The following is a 20,428-nucleotide window of genomic DNA, read 5'->3' as shown; positions in this document are numbered from 1 at the left end:
AGCCTTCCAAATATTAGGAAGCAGTTACTCAACAATGGTGGAGAGATGCCATGGCGGAGAAGTATGCCTCCATCATGAAGAACGATGTCTGGGAGGTGGTGTCGAGGCCAAAGGACAAATCAAGAATAGAGCTTATGGGAGTATGGAGAAGTACAAGGCAAGATTCGCAAAGGGGTTCTCGCAGATAGAAGGAGTTGAATATGACGAGACCTTTGCCCCTGTTGCTTAGCTAGTCATCTGTCAGAGCCATTGCAACTATTGCAGCACAGATTAAGTGGAAGATCCACCAGATGGACATGAAGAAAACCTTCCTCAATGGGGTTGTTGAGGAGGAGATTTACATTAAGAGACTAGAGGGATTTAAGACATGCAACAAAGAGACACGTGTTTGCAGACTCAAGACAGCCTTATATGGGCTCAAGCAAGCTCTATGGCCATGGTATGCTTGAATAGACAATTACCTTTAGGGATTAGGCTTCACCAAGAGTGAAGTGGACCCCAACCTCTATTACATTGTGGTTGGAGGTGAGTCATTTATTCTGGCGCTATGTGTGGACGATATGATTTTAACGAGCACAGACAAGCTCATCTAGGAGTTCAAGAGAGATCTTGCAGGTGAGTTTGAGATGAAGGATATGGGGTTGATGCACTATTTCCTTAGGTTGGAAGTTTGGCAAGGTGATGGCGTGATCTTCTTGGGGCAAGGCAAGAACACTTCGAAGATTCCGAGGAGGTTTCACATGCAAGATTGCAGGCCCATAACCACGCCTCTAGTCACAAACTGGAGGAAGGTAGATACATCTAGATCGAAGTAAAGTAGATGCTACACTTTACCGACAGCTGATTGGGTTGTTGATGTATTTGGTTAACACACGAATAGACATTTTTTTGCAGTTAACTTGTTGAGACACTTTTTGGTCGAGCCAACCAGAGTGTATAGGGTTGTTGCTAAGCACGTGTTGAGATATCTTAGGGGGACAGTAGAGCATGGATTGTGGTATAGACAAGTTGATAAGTTGAATCTTGACGGCTTCACTGATGCAGATTGGGCAAGCAGCTCCACAAACAGGAAGACCACAATGGGTTGCACATTTAGTGTTGGATTAGTGATTGTTTCCTAGTTCAGCAGGAAGTAGAGATCAATTGCAATGAGCTCAGCCAAGGCCGAGGAAATGGTTTCCAGTTTGGCGGGGTGCGAAGCTATTTGGATGACGAAGCTTCTCGTGGGTCTGTTCCGAACAAAGTTGTAGCCTATAGTGATACATTGTGAGAATCATAGTTGCATCAAGCTCTCCGAAAATCTAGTGTTTCATGATATCTCTAAGCACAATGACATGTGTTATCACCACATCAGAGATATTGTTCAGAGATGTACAGTTTCACTCTAGTACGTACCAACAGAGGAGCAGACAGCAGGCATTTTGACCAAGGCATTGCCAAGGACCCTATTTGTATACCTAGGTGCTAAGGCTACCAGAGGAACCCATGAGACAACCACTTAGCATATAATTAAATAATTTAACTATTTCCAAAAGTTAGACTTAGGAAAAAATCAAAATTCCTAAGTTAACTTACGATTAAAAGGGAAGGTTCTCCCTTATTGTAATTCTCAGAGGAAAATCCTTCGCTGAAGAAGAATGATAAAAGAGACACAACGTTGCAAGTTTTCCCTAGAGTTGGGGTTTCCTGGGTATACATTGCGTTCTATGCATTGATGTGTTCGTCTTCTATTTTATTTTTTGTGTTGTGTATATTAAGTTAGAAAACTTGGTGAATTTGTAATTTAAGTTTCCAGAATATCAATTGTTTATGTTTCTGGGTTTTTACACTAAGAAATTACAAATCAGTTTACCGAATTTTAAGGAAATCTAACATGGTATCAAAGGTCAGTTTGTGATTGAAGAACAAGCACAAATTTTATCTTCAAGAGCATATTTTGTGATTCCAAAGGAGCAAGTCATCAAATCAATTTGACGTAGAGGGTTCTGAAAAGTGCACATTGATTCTACCAATGCAATTTTTTTTCAGAAGTTTGATTTTGGCAGTATCAAATTTGAAGACAGACTGGACAATGCGTCCAACTTTTGTTCATGGCAAGAACAGATAGCAATGGTGATGGAGGAACAAGGGGTTTGGGATTTTGTTGATAATGTCCAAACCACACCAACAGTGCCTCAGCAGTTGGCTCAACATAATAAAATGGATGCCAAGGCAAGAAGGATTATCCTGGAAGGAATCAAAGGCCATATTATCCCTCACCTGACTAGGGAGAAGAAAGGCAGAGAAATGTGGACCGCCATCATTGGTCTTTATCAAGGTTCAAGCAAGGCCAGAAAGTTGGTAGTGAAAGACAAGCTCAGGAGCATTAGAATATCCAAGTCGGATTTTGTGGTTTCTTACTTCACCAAGTTTTCGAAGGTAAAGGAAGAATTGGCTAGTGTGGGAGGTCCCATTGTATTAGGGCTAAAGATTAACCCCCCATGTTAAGGTCAGAGAACAAACTTACAATCAAGATCGGTCAATCACCCAAATCACCGCCTTATCCATTCTAAATGCCCGAAACATTAAGTGAACACACCCGATTGCAAAATGATCAAAGCACTTGTTGAGTGGTAGCCCACCTTCATTCAAGAGGAATACTAGATGGTGAGAGGTGTAAGGACTGGTAGAGATGGTGGAGAAACAGGCATATGATCATCATCAAGTAAAAATTTATACGGTTGCTAGCTGGCTAGCTATTCAAATTTCAAAATAAGAGAAAAATCTCTCTTATGGGGTTACGCATTTTGGTGGGTAACAAGGCTATACGTGAAAAAGTGAAACATGAGCTCAAGCCTTATAAACATCCATCTCATCTTCACCATCATCAACAAAAATAGAATAAGATGCTCATTCAATATAACTAGAAAATCTATATAAAATATATGAGAAATAAAAATTTGAGGAATCATGTTGCCGAACATGTACCTAATCTGGAAGCCCATACCTTTTTCCTTGTATTATGAAACATAGGCATAAGTTTGTTGATTTTTCATGATTTCCTAGATTGATAATTACTTCCAACGATGTCTTCATTAGTTTAACTTGTGTCACATTCATCATTAAGCAATTATACATAGAAAATCTTCAACAGTAAAACAATAAAGCTAGTAGGTTCATAAAGAGACAACCAAATAAGAGACACAAAAATTATCCTGGGAAAACCCTAACCAAGGAAAAACCCAGCAACCTTTCCTTAGAGAAATTGTCCAATTCAACAAGACATACAATCTAATTTCTCAATCAAAGACAAAGTCAAACTAACCGGTAACGAAACCCAGGTCAAACTTGGTCAAACATAGACAAATTTGGCCTGCTAAAATCTCAATTTGCTTCAAGTTCGTCCTTCTAGTCTACCTTAGGTTTGTCCTCTTGAACTACCTTAGATTCGTCCTTATTCAGCCTCAGAGGGTGATCTAAATTGGTCTCTAATGGAGGAGGACGAGTGTGAATTTATAGTGATCTAAGATGCCCCCAAATGGTGTGTCTCTTTGACTAGGCCGACTTATACATTTGGGGGCGACTTGACTAGCAGGAAAATAATTTCAATTTGAAAAACTGATTTTCCCTCTATTGAAGCTGATTTGAGATTCAAATTATATTTATCATTTCCCTTCATATGAAGACCGACCATAGCCACAAAACATCAACACTCCCTCTTAGCTAGGGAAGTATTCATAATTACTTTTCCAAATGTTCTCTTGTTGAATAAAAATTTCTCTATCCAAAGAAAAGGTTGAATGAGTTATGTTGATAAATCCATCCACCTCATGTTCTATACAAGAACCATGTGAAAAGCATCCCCACATTAGCATCATGCAAAGGATCTAGTTACCCACTAGTCACATATCCTTTGCAAGGGATCTAGACATCCACAAGCCAAATACCCTTTGGCTAGTCAAGTACCCCCTGACATAAGGCTAGTCCTTCGATCACCAATCTACCAAGTCATCACTCGGAGTCATGTCAGGTGCCCCCTGACCCTTGGTGAAACCCTACGGCCATTTATCATTCCCACATGTCACATGTCATTGAATGGTAAAAATACTTGACCGATGTTATGAGGCACTCACTCAACCCACTAGCCAAGTAACCCTTGGAAATATGGTCAAGTACCCTCTAACCAACAGAGCACTTAGGGCCTTGATGTTCATTGAGCCAATCTCTCGAGCCACATTACATGGCTCTCAATCACTACCCATGACCAGGTCAATACCCTTGACCGAGGGAGAATCATTGCCCCTTAATGCTACAACATCAACTCTCTCTCTAACCGAGGGAAGCATTCTCAACTAATCCAAGCTTGTTCCACTTCATCCAAGGACTGTGAGAATGTCAGCAAACAACTCGACCAGAGAAATACATAGGAGCCTCATTGTTCCTTTTGTACCACATGCATTTATCATCATGGTTGTACCTAATCAAACAAACCTGAAGCTCCCCTACTTCTCAGCTTGCCGAACTGCAATTGGAGCAAATGTCTTCTCAACATCCTCTCCCTCTTCCTGGGAGAATCTTTGCTTTGCACTTTTCTATGCTGCCAACAAATGCTTTATCTTGTGATTCCATTTTGAAGTCTTTGTTGACTTTTGACAGATCTTGGTACAATAACCCCTTTCAAACTTGTTGGCCTACCTGCTCCCTCTGAACTAGGAGCTCTTTTAGTAATTAGGCACAATGTCAATACAATTTCTCTCTATATAACACAAAACACTAATCTTGGGAGAATCCTTTTTCCACACACTTTGCTTAGTTCTTCCAATGCTTCCACCTATTGCCAGAGCCTTGGCTACCTTCACAATGTACCTGCAAACCTCATTAGGAGACCCATGGAAAAACGATTATAACCCAGCAAGAGAAACGAAAACAAGAAGCTAACTAATAGCAAAACAATAATAATCGAGGAAGAGGGATATAAAGTACTTCTATTTTGAGGAGTGTAGAGAATCTACCTCTTGATCCTTGCCTTCCCTCATCCTGCAAACTCATCATCCTCATCCTCATTATCAACATGTTGCTTTTTTTCCTTCCTTTCATGAGTGAGGGTTTCTTTATTCAATGGAATGGTCGATTTAGGTCCAGCTCGAGGGTTATATCCACAAACCCTAGGGCTTTCATATCCAAGACTTTAAGTCTTCTAGTGTTTACAAACCCTAGATTTACAACTTTCATTTACACCTGTTGTAAGTCCAACAGACTTTTTCATATGCAAATTTTCTTTTCCTATCCAAATGTTCAAAACCATAGAGTTCTCATGCCTCTCCATTTAGCATTAGAAACAACACCCTCCAACTAGCAAAAAACAAAATATAGCAAGTTTAGTCATAGATACAAATCTCCAAGGAATACTTTATGAAAGCAAGTGTCTTCAAGGGAGGGAATGGCATTCCATCGTCCTCTATAGCATTGCACGATCAACCAACTCTAAGTAACTGTCTTCAAATGATCCAGAGTTCCTTTATAACAGTAAATTTTGTCCTCATAGTACATACTACAAACTATTTGGCAGATCTCAGATGATTACTCTTGGTCCTTCCAAGTAACTTGGCCTCCTTAAAACCATTGTAGCAGCAGCAATAATTTGTCCTTTACAAGGGCAACTCCAGTCCTGAAGGTGACTCAGTCTTCACAAGAGAAATTTCGGTCTCTAAAAAGTTAAAACTGATGGGGAAAACTTATGAGTATCTTTGCAATTAACACGCCAACAAAACTGAACTCTGCCCCGGTGTATGATCATCATGGCACAGTGATAAACATGAATTCTTTTACCCATATGACAATACTGTTTGCACATGTTCATTGATAATGACACAACCAACATTCTCACTATATTCAATGGCATCAATGTGTCCTCAGAAATTATAAATACATTGATACTCTTAGTAGCTTCAGCAATGAATTCTTATGATCAGCAACAAGCACAACCTTGCTTCAACAAAGGTCTCAGGTTTTGCAAAAAAAATTGAGATTATGCCACAGCTTCAATACTGCCACAGGATTCAAAAGTTAACTCACGATTATACTTCAGATCTTCTCTTATTCCCTGCTCTTTAATTTCCATCTCTTCTGCTATGGTTATTCTCTGTCAAATCAGTTTTCAAGAAAGGTTGCCACAGAGCACATTCAGAAAAAGTATAATATTATAGACCACAGGCAAGAAGGATCTTCTAACTTTATCTTCATCATGATATATTTAGAGCTTTCAGACATGCCATAAGCAGATCTACAGTATGATACTTGTTTAACCCTTTCAAACATTGAAACAACTTGTTTTAGGCAAAAGTATCATTGCAATCAATGTTCATTCTTATCAGAGATCCGAATGTTTTCAGAGGCTCAAATCAGTCCCTAATCAGTCCTTCAAATCTTAGCTCGCAGTCCTTTCCATTATCTGAGCAACTTCAGACACCTTCTGGCCACCTTCTGATGCTACTTGGCTTTGTATTGTCATACTGAGGCCTTTAGGCCATCTTGGGGTCATTACCGAGACCTCTCGGCCCTCGACAATCCACACTGAGGCCTTTCGGCCCTCTGCAATCCGCACTCCAATCTAAAGACTTCAGCCTAGAATTTTAGTCACAGACTTCGGCTTAGAATTTTTAGGCTTGTCTTCCTTCTAGGTCAGAAAAGAACTTCTAGGGCACAAACAAAAAGGCATATCTTGGCCTCTGCTTATAACCAGAATCTGACTAGGGTTTCTAGGGCTAGTGACATAACAAGCCCAAGAAGATAACTTGAAACAAAATGGCTTCTTCAAGGCTGCCCTTTTACCCACACTCTGATACCATGTTGATTTTTCATGATTTCCTAGATTGATAATTACTTCCAATGATTTCTTCATTAGTTTAACTTGTATCACATTCATCATTAAGCAATTATACATAGAAAATCTTCAACAGTAAAACAATAAAGCCAGTAGGATCATAAAGAGACAGCCAAACAAGAGACACAAATTTATCCTGGGAAAACCATAACCAAGGAAAAACCCAGCAACGTTTTCTTAGAGAAATTGTCTAATTCAACAAGAGATACAATCTGATTTCGCAGTCAAAAAAAGTCAAACTGACTGGTAACCAAACCCAGGTCAAATCTGGTCAAACAGAAACAAATTCGGCCCCCTGAAATCTCGGTTTGCTTCAGATTTGTCCTTCCAGTCTGCCTCAGATTCGTCCTTATTCCACCTCAGATGGTGATCTGAATTGGTCTCTAATGGAGGATGACGAGTGTGAATTTATAGTGATCTAAGATGGCCCCAAGTGGTGAGTCTCCTGGGCTGGGCCGACTTATACATTTAGGGCCAACTTGACTTGGAGGTGACAAATAAATTAAACTTCAAAAATTGATTTTCCCTCTATTGAAGCCGACTTGAGATTCAAATTATATTTATCATTTTTCTTCATATGAAGACCGACCATAGCTACAAAAATTCAACAAAGTCCATAGTTGTCATTCTTGCAATCTGCACAAGTATCCCATGAACTCAAGATGTTCAGAGCTTGTGGTAAGCTTGGGAGGGGAGAAGCGGACAAGTGGTGCACACTTGTCGAGAGGTTGGTTCTAAGGAGAAAACTATAGCAAAAATGTCTAAAGCAAACTGTAAATTAACAACCCTATGTTTGTGCTAAGATTTTCCTTAAATGAGCCAATGGTCTACCACTACAAGATTTCCAGAGAACAATCTGTCAATCGGATTCTTCCTCCCTACACTCATTATTCCTCCCTGCACTATAGCACTAAAGGGGAGTGTTGAGAATGGTGTAATCCTCACATTGGGTAATCCATAAATCTGAGAAAAAGTATATTCAGGATAGCAAGATCAACATCACCTAGTATCAAATAAAGTTTTTCTCAGTGTTGAAAATATCAGTATCGGCAAAATATCGGTGAGGGTCCAGAAAACATCTTATCGGCAATATCGGCGCATAAAAAATATTTTTTCCAAATTTTTAAACATAACCGATATTTTGCCGATATTTTCAAAATATCGCGATTTTTTGCCGATATTTGCCGATATTTTGAAAATATAGCGATATTTTCAAAACAGAAAAATATCGCGATATTTTCTCGGCGATATATCATTTTGCTGAAAATATCGCGATATTTTCAAATATCGCCGATATTATCAACAGTGGTTTTTCTTGCAACAAAGAATCCATAATATCAGATAATATGTCCAACTCAGTCAGCAGTAGCATTTATTGGGAAAGCAAAGAAAACTTTTGGTTACTTAGATTGCTAATTAATATAAGAAGATACATTTCACCCAGCCATAATGTATCTCTTCGGATTTCTTGTCTCAGGAGCAACTAACCATTTCCCCTCAGATTGCTCTCAATCCTGAATTTGCACATGGCTTGGCAATCTTTAAATGAAAAATCTAGAAATTGATCCTTCTTGCAGCAGTCCTGCTGGCAACAATGCTAATCTGACTTGTACAACAATATATACCTCTTGTATTAGTCAATCCATGTAAGAAATTGATCTCAGAATTTTGTATTCAGGGAATCATGCTTTAACCACACTTAGGACAATAAGATCGGCCCACAATATGCATAGTTCAGCAAGAGATATCATTCGGATTTGCAATCGAGGGATTATAGAAACCTGTATATCCTTGTCAGTTCTTGGAATTGTTTATAGCTTATGAATTTTGGGAATACATTCATATCTGCAATACAATTTTCTTAATCTTCTCGATATATTCAGTATACTGAATATTTTATTATAGTAAACAATGCTCTTGTATGGTAGGAATTGTTGATCCTGGCAGTCTGGAGACCATTGCAAGAAATCCTGAATGTAAAGGACTTCTAATTTGTCCTAAAAATTGACACCTTTATGAAAACAAAAAATATGCCATTGGTTAATTAATATCCACATGTTATTTTAGGAACATCCATGCAACAGAATTTTGAGAATGAATGAAGTAAATGTGCAGAAAAACTATTACTCAAATCAACATGCCATTTAATAAATTATAAACAAACAATTTTTTAATACATCTTATTTATTAACAAAATAGTATTTTTAACTAAAGGTCCAAAACTAAACTCCCATACAACAAGGAGTTGTGTTGTACTTTTCTACGTAGCTTCAAGCTGTGCAATGCTAACAAACATCTTCAACCTCCATTTTTTAACTAATGATTCTTGTGTGCATCAATAATGCAATAAAATTATAAATAATCAAGAATGAGAAGTACCTTGGACAGGCGCCGTAGAAGCTGGTTGCATGTTCTTAGCATGACAAGCTTCCCTCTCCCAAACAGCTCTTGCTGGCAAGGCAATACCTTCTTAGGAATTATGGGGCATCAACTGTATTAGTTATACTACTAGTCAGCGATTCCAGGTTGCTTACCTTTCCCAAAATATCCTGTTTGCTTTCAATATACCCAAATACCTCTTTGCAGTCTTTCATCGTTGCCATTTCTGTCAAATCTTCTAGTAACTGAAATATCATGCCACCTTCCACATGACCTCGTTCACAAAGATAAAGGACAATATCTGGCAAACAAATACCGCTTGATTAAAAAATGGAAAAGTATGGGTCAAGTCAGAAATAATACTTTCCCAATTTTTCTCATTAAAAAAGAATTAAACACTTATGCCTTAAGGTAAATTTGTGCTGATATAAACATAGGGCAGGTATGATGCTAGGGAATAAAATTAAGAAAAGAGAAAGAATTAATGCAAACCAAGAAGCCTGGGGATAAGTCCACAATTATTTTCTCCATCCGCAATGGATTCTCCATGTTGCATTGCAGGATCTCCAGACTCAACTGCGGCAGCCTACAAGTTACACATGAAAAGAAATATTGGAAGACATCAAGTCAAAAGCTACAAAAAATTGAACACAATCATTAACCAGACAGATGTAGAGTGTCATAGTTCATCTAGGACCCTAAAAACCAATGCTCAGTAGCATTAATAGCCTCATACATATACTGGAACATATTTTGCCAAATTATTGACTATTATTTTGCAGAAATAGAATCTCTCTTCATCTGACATAAATTAATCATTCATCAGCATGACAAAAACAATTTGGAGCTGCATGAAACAAGATGTGACATATGTAGATCATAAAATCAGACTGGAAACTATAAGGCTTCAAATACTTCCCACAAATTGAAAACATGGCCTCTATTCAACATGCCACTGGACTAGTTCTTTGGGTAAATCATTTCAAATATAACTGATTACTATTAGAAATTTCAAAAATTCAAGGCCTGGTTCACCACAAACAATTCATAAGCTCATACATTGAAGGAAAAAAGAATTCTCACTAAAACAGTAAAACTTCAACCTAAGCATGTTGCATCAGCGCTACAGTGCTGTAAGAAGGAATGTTAAAGAAAAAATATGTAGATAGCATACCAAGCAACGCACATTGGCATTAGAGCTCAAAAGAAAGTGATTTACAGGATAAAGGGAGAACAGAAACTTTGTGGAGTGAGGGGCTTCCATTTGGGTGTAGTGATGGGGCTAGACAATGTTGTACACTTGCATAAATAAACTATCGGCGGCAGAAAGGATACAGTAAGTAAGTAAATTCATTAATGTTCAGCTGATGGCCACAAAAGTAGGTCAATGCGACTGAAGAAGACTACAGATAGTATGACTACAATGTGGGAGTGCAAGCCCATCTCCTAAAAAAATGCAAAAAAGGACATAGCTGAACCAAAATGCTTTACCATTGAATTTATCAGTCTGGTGACCAACCTTTAAAAAATTAATTTGACTATGACATACATAAGACCTGATTCAGCACATAATCAGATTGATTCAAGAAAAGGCATACACTCCCTAGAATCATTCCCTAGCTTCTAATTTGAGTGACAATTCATAAAGAAATATGGCAAGGTGTAATTCACACTATTGTGTGAGTTACATCTATCCATGCCAGCCAATGAACAGAAGGATGCAGAACAGTATGTAGACAGAATTTAAAGCACAAATCTAATGGAGAAAAAAGATTCTTTCGAAAACCTTAGTTGGAGATAAATTAAATGATTGCTTGCCCTAAATATTATTTCACATAGAGGATCCAAGACTGCACTATAATAACTAGCTCTAGCTTGGGAACAAGTCCAGAAAAAGGAGTTCTTTATGTGCTGTCATCCCTAATCATTCCTCAATATTGGAGCCGAAGGCCCGAAGGGTTGCTTTTATTAGTATTATTATTGAAAAACTAATTAGGGTTTTGTAGCATTGATGGTCTTTTGTATGTTACAACAATAATGTTTGATAACTAAAAATATCAAATAAAATAGATAATCCAAGCATTAGAATAAGGTTTAAAAAGCTTAGCAATACTAACCAATGATTTTGCTTGAGTGAAGGGTACATTTTCACTAAGGTCATCAAGGTCCATAGACGGGTTGGTGCTCTTGATTAAATTTCTACCCCATACCCTCATAAATGATAAATCTAGCAGAAATATTGCAATCTTGCCAATCCTAAAATCCTAAAACTGTCAAGTCCGCCAAATTCTCAATGGGATCTGAAATTCTACTTTCTCCATATTATGAGGTTGGAAGTTGGAACCACTCTCAAACATCATAAAACAATTAATGGTAGTGTATATAACCATTTCGAATTTTGACCCCTAATTTGAACTAAAAACCCTTGTAAATCAGTCAAACCAGACATTTTAGGCAAAATTAGTCCAATTCTAATAACACTAACGTAAATAGTATGCCAAAACGGTGTGTTGCAAGGGACATGACTATCGAAGACAGACAAGAATTTAATTAATTAAGGTTAATCATCTTTATTTATGTTCATTACATTTCAATGTTCACCTTTCCTTGAAAAGTTTCATCCTCATATAGTTGAAGACACCTAACAAAAAATCTTTCAAACTGTAGATAATACTTCCACATTGCATATAAATCAATCCATCCTACATCAATCTTCTATTGGATTGTTTATCAATAGAGGTATTGGACATAGCTTATTTTAAGATTCCAAGGATGGCTTTGATGATAATACCAAGTTGTATCTGAATTGGGATTCTTTCAAACATGCGTGAAATCTAGCCTTCACTAAAAACGATATGGAAAAGCTGTTTGGTTCATACATCAACTCTTGTAATTGGAATGTTGATAAGACATCATTACAACTAGACCATTAATTTTTCTTTTGGAAGATTTGTCATCCGTTAATTATGGTGATTTATTACTCATGTCATTTTGCTTTTTTATTTGTGTTGAAAATGTAGTGAAGTAAGGTCTTTTGGCTTGTGCCTTATCCAACAAAGACTTTGAATTGTCTTTCTCTAGCATGAATGTGAATTCATGAGATAGACTTCAGTATGATGAGTTGATTTTCAGTTCGCTGGAATGGTCATCAATAGATTGCATGCGTAGTGTTGGAGCTTCAATTCGTTGGAGTCTTCTTCAGTTAGACTACAGGATGAGGTGGCAGAGACAAGTCCAGTTAGGACGAGTTAAGACTGCAGTGACAAGTTCAGTTAGGACGAGTTAAGACTTCAAAGACAAGTGAAGAGAGGACGAGTTAAGTCCTCAGTTAACTCAGTTCACAACTAGAGGAAAACAAGGAGCAACTTGAGCTAGTTAACTGAGAGCTAGTCCAAGTGTAACTAAGACTTGCTCTAGTTAACTGGCAAAAGGAACTCGTTGCACTTGTGTGAACACAAATTCGAACTTGGCCTCCTTGCATGAATCAAAGATCTATTAAGGCAAGAGAAGGATGAAGGCACAAATGATGATTCTTTATTGTTGGCAAAGCGCATTGGTTGAGGAGCGAAGATTAGAATTCGAAGAGAAAAAGTCGAGCCTAGTTTTAGCAGGAAACAATTGTGTGTGTGCAGGCAAGATCTGGAGGCAGGGCTGAGAGCATTTCTCAAGGAGAGCAGTGATCCAAGAGCAAGCCGAGAGCAATTGTGGAGCTGAGATTAATTTCTCAAAGGCTATTTTCTGGTTGTATTAGCAACATACTGAATTAGTTAAAAGAAAGCAGGTTTTCCCTTTTGGGTTTCTTGGGTAAAAAACTGGTGTCAAATTTGTGTGTGCATGTGTTTTTATTTCAACTATTTTCCGTTACATATTAAATGTTAAAGAAAATTTGTATCTTCGTGAAAGTTAAACTTGGCTTTAGTTTTCAATTGCCTTATTTTTTCAATAAATTCATCTAAGTAGTTGCAGAGTGTTCGAATTTCTAAGTCTAACTGTTAGAAATCCTTCATGTACTTTCTGATTTATTTCTTCCTGCTTGTTCTGTTAATTAACAAGTTATTTACCATGTAAATATTGAAAATAAATACAAGTACATGTTCAACACATACAGATCATCAACTGAAGGAAAAAACAAGAACACAAGTGACACCGTTATTTTTGGACTAATGTCCCCAGAAAAACCCAATGCGGGAAAACCGATGCAGCTATCTCAAGGTTTTATTATTAAGCAGTTTCAGAATACAATCTGTTGAAGTTTCTAAGTCTACCAATTAGAAACCCTCCATACACTTTACTGATCTATTCCTACCTACTTGTTCCTTTAATTAACAAGTTATTTACAATGTAAATACTGAAAATAAACACTAGTGCATGCTCAACATATTACAGATCATCAACTGAAGGAAACAGAAACAAGCACACAAAATGACACCGTTATTTTTGGACCAATGTCCCTGGAAAAACCCAATGTGGGAAAACCGGTGCAGCTATCTAAGGGTTTTCTTATTAAGCAATTTCAGAGTACAATCTGGGTGCCAAATCCGGCTTACCCAATAGAGAATTTCCTTGGTAGTAGTACCTCTCAGTCTGAGACAAATGTCCTGGCTGAAACCCCGGATAAACCCTCTGGTAGCTCCTCAGCTCCAATTTGCCCCAGAAACCCCAGCGTCAACTTTTGTGGACTGCGTCAACCTCTCTCTACCTAGCGCTGGCCCTGTGTCACCCTGAATGGGCCTGCGTCAGCCTCAGGAGGCCCTACGTCAGCCTCAGGAGGCCCTGCGTCAGCCTTCTGGCCCTCTGCATCAGCAACACTGGCCTCTCTGAACCACTGCGCAGCTCTTGGCTGCCTCTGCGTGGCCCTATGTGAGCCCTGGCTGCTCCTACGTCACTCTCTCTGGCTCCTGCGCTAATCTCCCGGCACTATCTCTACCTCCCTATCTCTCTGTACTCAATGCCCCTCAGCTGCAACTCCAATCACTGATTCTATCTCTCTTAGCAAACCCCGCTCTAGAGAATAAAATGATTGATCATCTGGTGTGTTCTCCAAGTGACCCTCAAGCCCCCTCTTATACTTTTCTCGTTGACATATCAACGGCTGAGATTAAGTCCCTAATCAACAGCTAAGATTAGATCTGGCTTGATCCATGTCTTTTGGACCATTCTAACACAGTTTTATATTAATACACATTAATATTTTATTTTCCCTAAGTTTAGACTTAGGGACTCCATTAAAAATATTAATTATTTTAATATCTCCCAAACTATTTACAATCTGCCCATACCCTTTCTGGGTATTGGAGATCTCATGTGCCCCAACCTCTCCACCAAATTTTGTGGCTAGAGCACATCCGATGCTACCACAAATCAACACTCCCTCTTAGTGAAAATTGTGCTCTAGCAATACTCCTCACTGAGTATTACTCTCATCATCCGGCATCGGTCCCTGCGTTGATGCTAGGCCTATTGCCCAACATCCTCTGCACTGTTGCATCCTGTACTGCTACCCATGGCCCTGCCACTACCACTATTGCATCCGTACTGCAACTCCCTCTACATCCATGCTGCTGCTGGTCCTTTCTCCCAACACTACATCCGCACTGCAACTCCTCTCATCATGTTGCATCGTGCTGCCCACTACTGTACTGCAACTTAGTCACTAAGAAGTAAGTAACTAATCTCCCAACTCTGACCTCTATGTTCGGCTAGAGACACCCACTGATGCTAAAGCTCCCTCTGCCACTGACAAGTGCTCCCTCTCTGACTTTTGCACTGCTGTAACAACTCCTTGGATCTCGCACCGTTGCACACCTCTTTGTGCCATCCTGCACTGATGCAACACACCCGTGCCTCTCGCACTGTTGCAACCTGCTAGCATCACGCTGTCTCTGGGAATCCTGCACTGTAGCTCTCTCTGCCGCTTCATCCGCATCGATCTTTACCCACATCAGCTCTTTCTCGTTGACATATCAACAGCCGAGATTAAGTCCCTAATCAACGGCTAAGATTAGATCTGGCTTGATCCATGTCTTTTGGACCATTCTAACACAGTTTTATATTAATACATATTAATATTTTATTTTCCCTAAGTTTAGACTTAGGGACTCCATTAAAAACATTAATTATTTTAATATCTCCTAAACTGTTTAGAATCTACCCAAACCCTTTCTGGGTATTGGAGATCTCATGTGCCCCAACCTCTCCACCAAATTTCGTGGCTAGAGCACATCCGATGCGACCACATATCAACACAAACTGGGTGCCAGAAATGGCTCACCCAACAGAGAATGCCCTTGGCAGTAGTACCTCTCAATCAGAGACAGATACTCCAACTAAAAAACCTCGAATGAACAATCCCACATCTCTCAGCTCCAATCTGCCCCACGAAATCTCCCAGCGTCAGCCTCTAGGAACTATGTCAACCTCTCTGGCCCAACGTGAGCCCAACTAGCCCTGCGTTAACCTCTGGAGCCTCTGCGTCACCCACGCTGTCTCTCCTCAGGCACTGCACAGCTCCTGACAACCTCTGCGTGGCCTCTGGTGGCCTCTAGCTGGCTCTGCGTCCCTCTCTCCCGGCTTCTGCGCTGATGCTCCCGGGACCCTCTCTACTTCTGTATTCACTGCCCCTCAGCAGCAACTCCGATCACTCCTTCGATTTCCTTAGCAAGCCCTGCCCCAGAAAATCGAATTCTTGATCAACTTGGTGTGTTCTCCAAGTGACCCTCAAGCCTCCTCTTATACTTTTCTCGTTGACAATTCAACGGTCGAGATTAAGTCGCTAATCAACGACTAAGATTAGATCTGACTTGATCCATGACTTTTGGACCATTCTAACTCAGTTTTATATTAATTCACATTAATATTTTATTTTTCCTAAGTTTAGACTTAGGGACTCCATTAAAAATATTAATTATTTTAATATCTCCCAAACTAGTTAGATTCTGCCCAGACCATTTCTGGGTATCTGGAGATTGCATGTGCTTTAGCCTCTCCACCAATTTTCGTGGCTAGAGCACATCCGATGTTACCCCAAATCAACACGCCCTCTTAGCGAGGACTATGCTCTAGTAATATTCCTCACTGAGTATCACCTTGATCATCCGGCATTGGTCCCTCTGTTGATGCTAGGCATGTTGCCCATCATCTGCACTGCGGCATCATGTACTTCTACCCATGGCCCTGCCACTGCCACTACTGCATCCGTACGGCAGCTCCCTCCCATCATGCTGCATCATCTTGCCCATAGCACTGCCACTGCTAACTGTTGCACTGCAACTCAGTTACTGAGAAGTAAGTAATTGATCTCCCAACTCTGACATCTTCGTCAGGCTAGAAACAATCCTAATGTTGAAGCTCCCTCTGTCGCTGACAAGTGCTCCCTCTCTGACCTCTGCGCCGTTGCAACAACTCCATGCATCTCACACTGTTGCCCAACGTTGTCCTCGGACTCTAGCACTGTAGCTCCCTCTGTCGCTTCATCTGCATCCATCTCTACCGACATCCGCCAATCCTACTACTCCTCTTCGGGGCTCCCGTAGCAAGTTATAATCCAAGAGGTTGGGTACCTCGAGGATCTTGCCCCTCATCGCCTGTAGTCTGTCTGACTACAGCTCAATGTCTCCCCACTTCCTCTCAAGACGCATATGAGCACTCATGGCACAGTCATCATCTGTCTCCACTTCTTTCTCCACCCTTCCTAGCACAGCCTTGGTCTCAGAAGTCTCTCCCTTGCTCTTCTTCCTCGGACACTGGCTCGCATAGTGACCCAGTTCCCCACAGTGGAAGCATTTGACCTTGGAGAGGTCCTTCTTCTATTTCTCCTGCTTTCCCACAGATGCTAGGGCAGCATCCTCCTCTTCCTCCTCCTTGATTCTGATCCCCTTGTCACTGCTTCCCGCCTTGTTAGCCTTCTAATCTCTTCTTGGCGAAGAGCCGCCCACAGTTCCTCCCAATCTGGAAGGGTTGACCTGCCCAATATGCTCTGGACAAATACCTCCCAATCCTCTGAGACTGCATTCAATGCAGTCCTCACCATCAATTCCTGATCTGGCGTGGCCCCTATGGAAGTCAACGGATCTCGGATCTCCTTCAATCGACCGACGAAGGTGTCGATCTGTTCTCCCTTCTGCATTTGGTATGGCCACAGCTAATTTTCTAGTAGCATCTTCCTCTACACGGAAGTATGTTGATACAATTTCGTCAGGGCCTCCCACATCGCATTTGTTGTTTCCTTTTCAGCAATATGTGGTACTACATGATCCTTGACCCCGTCAAGGATGATGCTATTGGCCCTCACCATTGCCTCCTCGTACTTGTCATTCTCAGCCGGGTCAATAGGGATCGCTATCGTTTTCAAGGCGAAGTGCTTGAGACGATTCCTGTCTAGAATGAACAAGATCTTGGCCTTCTAGACTACGAAGTTTGAGCCTCTGTCCAGTCTGTCCTGATCTCTTACCCCGTTCACTGCCATTTCGCTGCTCCTCTTTCGACTCTTTCGAGTCTCTCTACTTCCCTCCTGGAAGTTTTCGGTGTGAATCCCTCTGAGCCTCGATTTCCCTCCTGGAAACCCCTCTGCCAAAGTCGAGATGCCCCCACGCCGATTGTTAGTGCAGCTACACCACTGATCCAGATTTCTTGGCTAGAAATCCTCGACAGCAACTCCCTCCTCCTTGGTCTTTCCCTATTAGGTATTGTTCTGACTACAGTACCCCACCAGCTTCACTCTGCAACTTACCCACAGCCTCCTATGCTCCAGCAAACTGAAGGTTAGAGCCTCTAGGTTTTGCGCAATCTCGACACCAGCAAAATCCGCACCTTCTAGCCACAGGCGTCAATCCTTCCTAACTGAGAAAGATGACCAGGCACTGCATAGGTCAGGTCTGCTCCTCTGTGCCAATGCGCTAATCCTCTTCCCAACTCAAACTAATGATGCAGGCACTGCGTCACTCCTTCCTTGGTGCTTTTCCGCTAGGAACAGCGTCCGTCACTCGGGACAGATGTTTCTGCTACTACTGCCCTACTCGGTTGATGCCCTCAGTTATCCTGTGATCTACAAGCACGCTCTGATACCATGTTAGAATTTCTAAGTCTAACTGTTAAAAATCCTTCATGTACTTTCTGATTTATTTCTTCCTACTTGTTTTGTTAATTAACAAGTTATTTACCATGTAAATATTGAAAATAAATACAAGTACATGCTTAACACATACAGATCATCAACTGAAGGAAAAAACAAGAACACAAGTGACACCGTTATTTTTGGACTAATGTCCCCAGAAAAACCCAATGAGGGAAAACTGGTGCAGCTATTTGATGTTTTTATTATTAAGTAGTTTCAGAATACAATTTGGGTACCAGAAATTGCTCACCCAATAGAGAATTCCCTTGGCAATAGTACCTCACAGTCGGAGACAGATATTCCAGCTAAAAATCCTTGGATGAACAATCCCACAGCTCTCAGCGCTAATCTGCCCCACGAAATCTCCCAGCATCAGCCTCTAAGGACTGCGTCAGCCTCTCTGGACCAGCATCAGCCGACCTAGCCCTGCGTCAGCCTCTGGAGCCTCTACGTCACCCACGTTGGCTCTCCTCGGGCACTGCGCAGCTCCTGACTACCTCTACGTGGCCTCTGGTGGCCTCTAGCTGGCTTTGCGTACCTCGCTCCCAGCTTTTGCACTGATGCTCCCGATACCCTCTCTGCCTTTCTACTTCTGTATTCAGTGCCCCTCAGCGGCAACTCTAATCACTCCTTCGATTTCCTCAGCAAGCCCTACCCTAGAAAATCGAATTCTTAATGAACTCAATGTGTTCTCCAAGTGACCCTCAAGCCTCCTCTTATACTTTTCTCGTTGACAATTCAACGGTCGAGATTAAGTCCCTAATCAACGGCTAAGATTAGATCTGGCTTGATCCATGACTTTTGGACCATCCTAACTCAGTTTTATATTAATTCACATTAATATTTTATTTTCCCTAAGTTTAGACTTAGGGACTCCATTAAAAATATTAATTAATTTAATATCTCCCAAATTGGTTAGATTCTGCCCACACCGTTTCTGGGTATTGGAGATCTCATGTGCTTTAGCCTCTTCACCAATTTTCATGGCTAGAGCACATCTGATGCTATCCCAAATCAACATAGAGTTTCAAGAAAATTAACATGGTAATCAAAGCCACGCTCTATATAAAAACCAGCACCAAGATTTGTTCAATCAGTAAAGAGCACAGTTCAGTTAGTAGGCTTGCGCTAGAGTTTGAAGAGCAATATTTTGGATAACAGTATTTGGGTAACAGTATGTCATTCCAAGGACTAAGGGCAGATCACTGTTTAGAGGGAGCCTCTAACTTCTGCTCATGGAAGGAGCGGATTTCAGTGGTGTTGGAAGATAATGGGGTGCTAGACTTTGCAAAGAACACACAAATGCCCAATAGTTGATCCAGCATAACAAGAATGACACCAAGGCCAGGAGGATCATTCTTGAGGGGGTCAAAGACCACATTATCCCTCATCTCCATGGGAAGATGACAACAAACGATATGTGGAAAGCCATCTTGGCTTTGTATCAGGGATCTAGTGATGCTAGGAAGCTTGCCTTAAAGGACAAGCTAAGAAATATCCAGATGAGCAAAGGAGAGCCCATCATTATGTACCTTTCCAAGTTCACCCAAGTTTGGGATGAGCTAGCTGGAGTGGGCGAGACTATAGTAGAAAACGACCTTGTGAGTCTTGCACTATTGGGACTTCATAAGTCTTGGGAGAATTTCCAGGATGCAGTCAGTGGCAGAGAGAATCTTTCCCACTGGGAAACGCTGTGGGGAGACTGCGTCCAAGAAAAAATCTAGAGGGGGATGAGAGTTGGAGTTTCAATGAAGACAGAGGGCAAGGAGAACATTGCCTTGGCAGGCAAAGGAAGCAAGGCCAAGGGCAAGAAGAGCCAAGGCAAGGTCGAGTCTAGTCAGAAGGTTGAAAAGAAGAAGAAATATCTGAGCAAGATCAAATGCTTCTCTTGCCACCAATTCGGACACTATGCCACTAAGTATCCTAACCGCAAGAAAGGGTCTAATAAGGATCATGTGACAGCATCATGTTAAAATATGTAACTAGGTTCGGTCTTCATAATGTTTTATATAACCTTGACTTTTGAATTTGATGGAAAAGAGAAAAGAAAATTATTATTATCAATTCTATAGAAT

The 20,428-nt window shown here is 40.6% G+C and overlaps 1 protein-coding gene across 2 annotated transcripts in view; it reads right to left on the bottom strand.

Moving 5' to 3' along the window:
• THO1 (nuclear matrix protein-like protein) overlaps positions 1–20,428 on the bottom strand; it is a 368,535-nt gene that overhangs the window by 236,525 nt on the left and 111,582 nt on the right. For both annotated transcript variants that reach the window (XM_089379707.1, XM_089379706.1), the window contains exons 4-6: positions 9,734–9,827; positions 9,397–9,542; positions 9,242–9,313 (exon numbers count right to left, since the gene is read on the bottom strand). In XM_089379707.1, the coding sequence (XP_089235833.1) occupies positions 9,242–9,313; positions 9,397–9,542; positions 9,734–9,827 (312 nt within the window). The remainder of the gene's footprint in view (positions 1–9,241; positions 9,314–9,396; positions 9,543–9,733; positions 9,828–20,428) is intronic.

The sequence above is a fragment of the Pinus tabuliformis genome, chromosome J (assembly GCF_031772625.1).
Source record: "Pinus tabuliformis cultivar Carrire ecotype Pingquan chromosome J, CPIR1, whole genome shotgun sequence".
NCBI classification, from domain to species: Eukaryota; Viridiplantae; Streptophyta; class Pinopsida; order Pinales; family Pinaceae; genus Pinus; species Pinus tabuliformis.
This window is presented reverse-complemented; position numbering and strand designations above follow the sequence as displayed.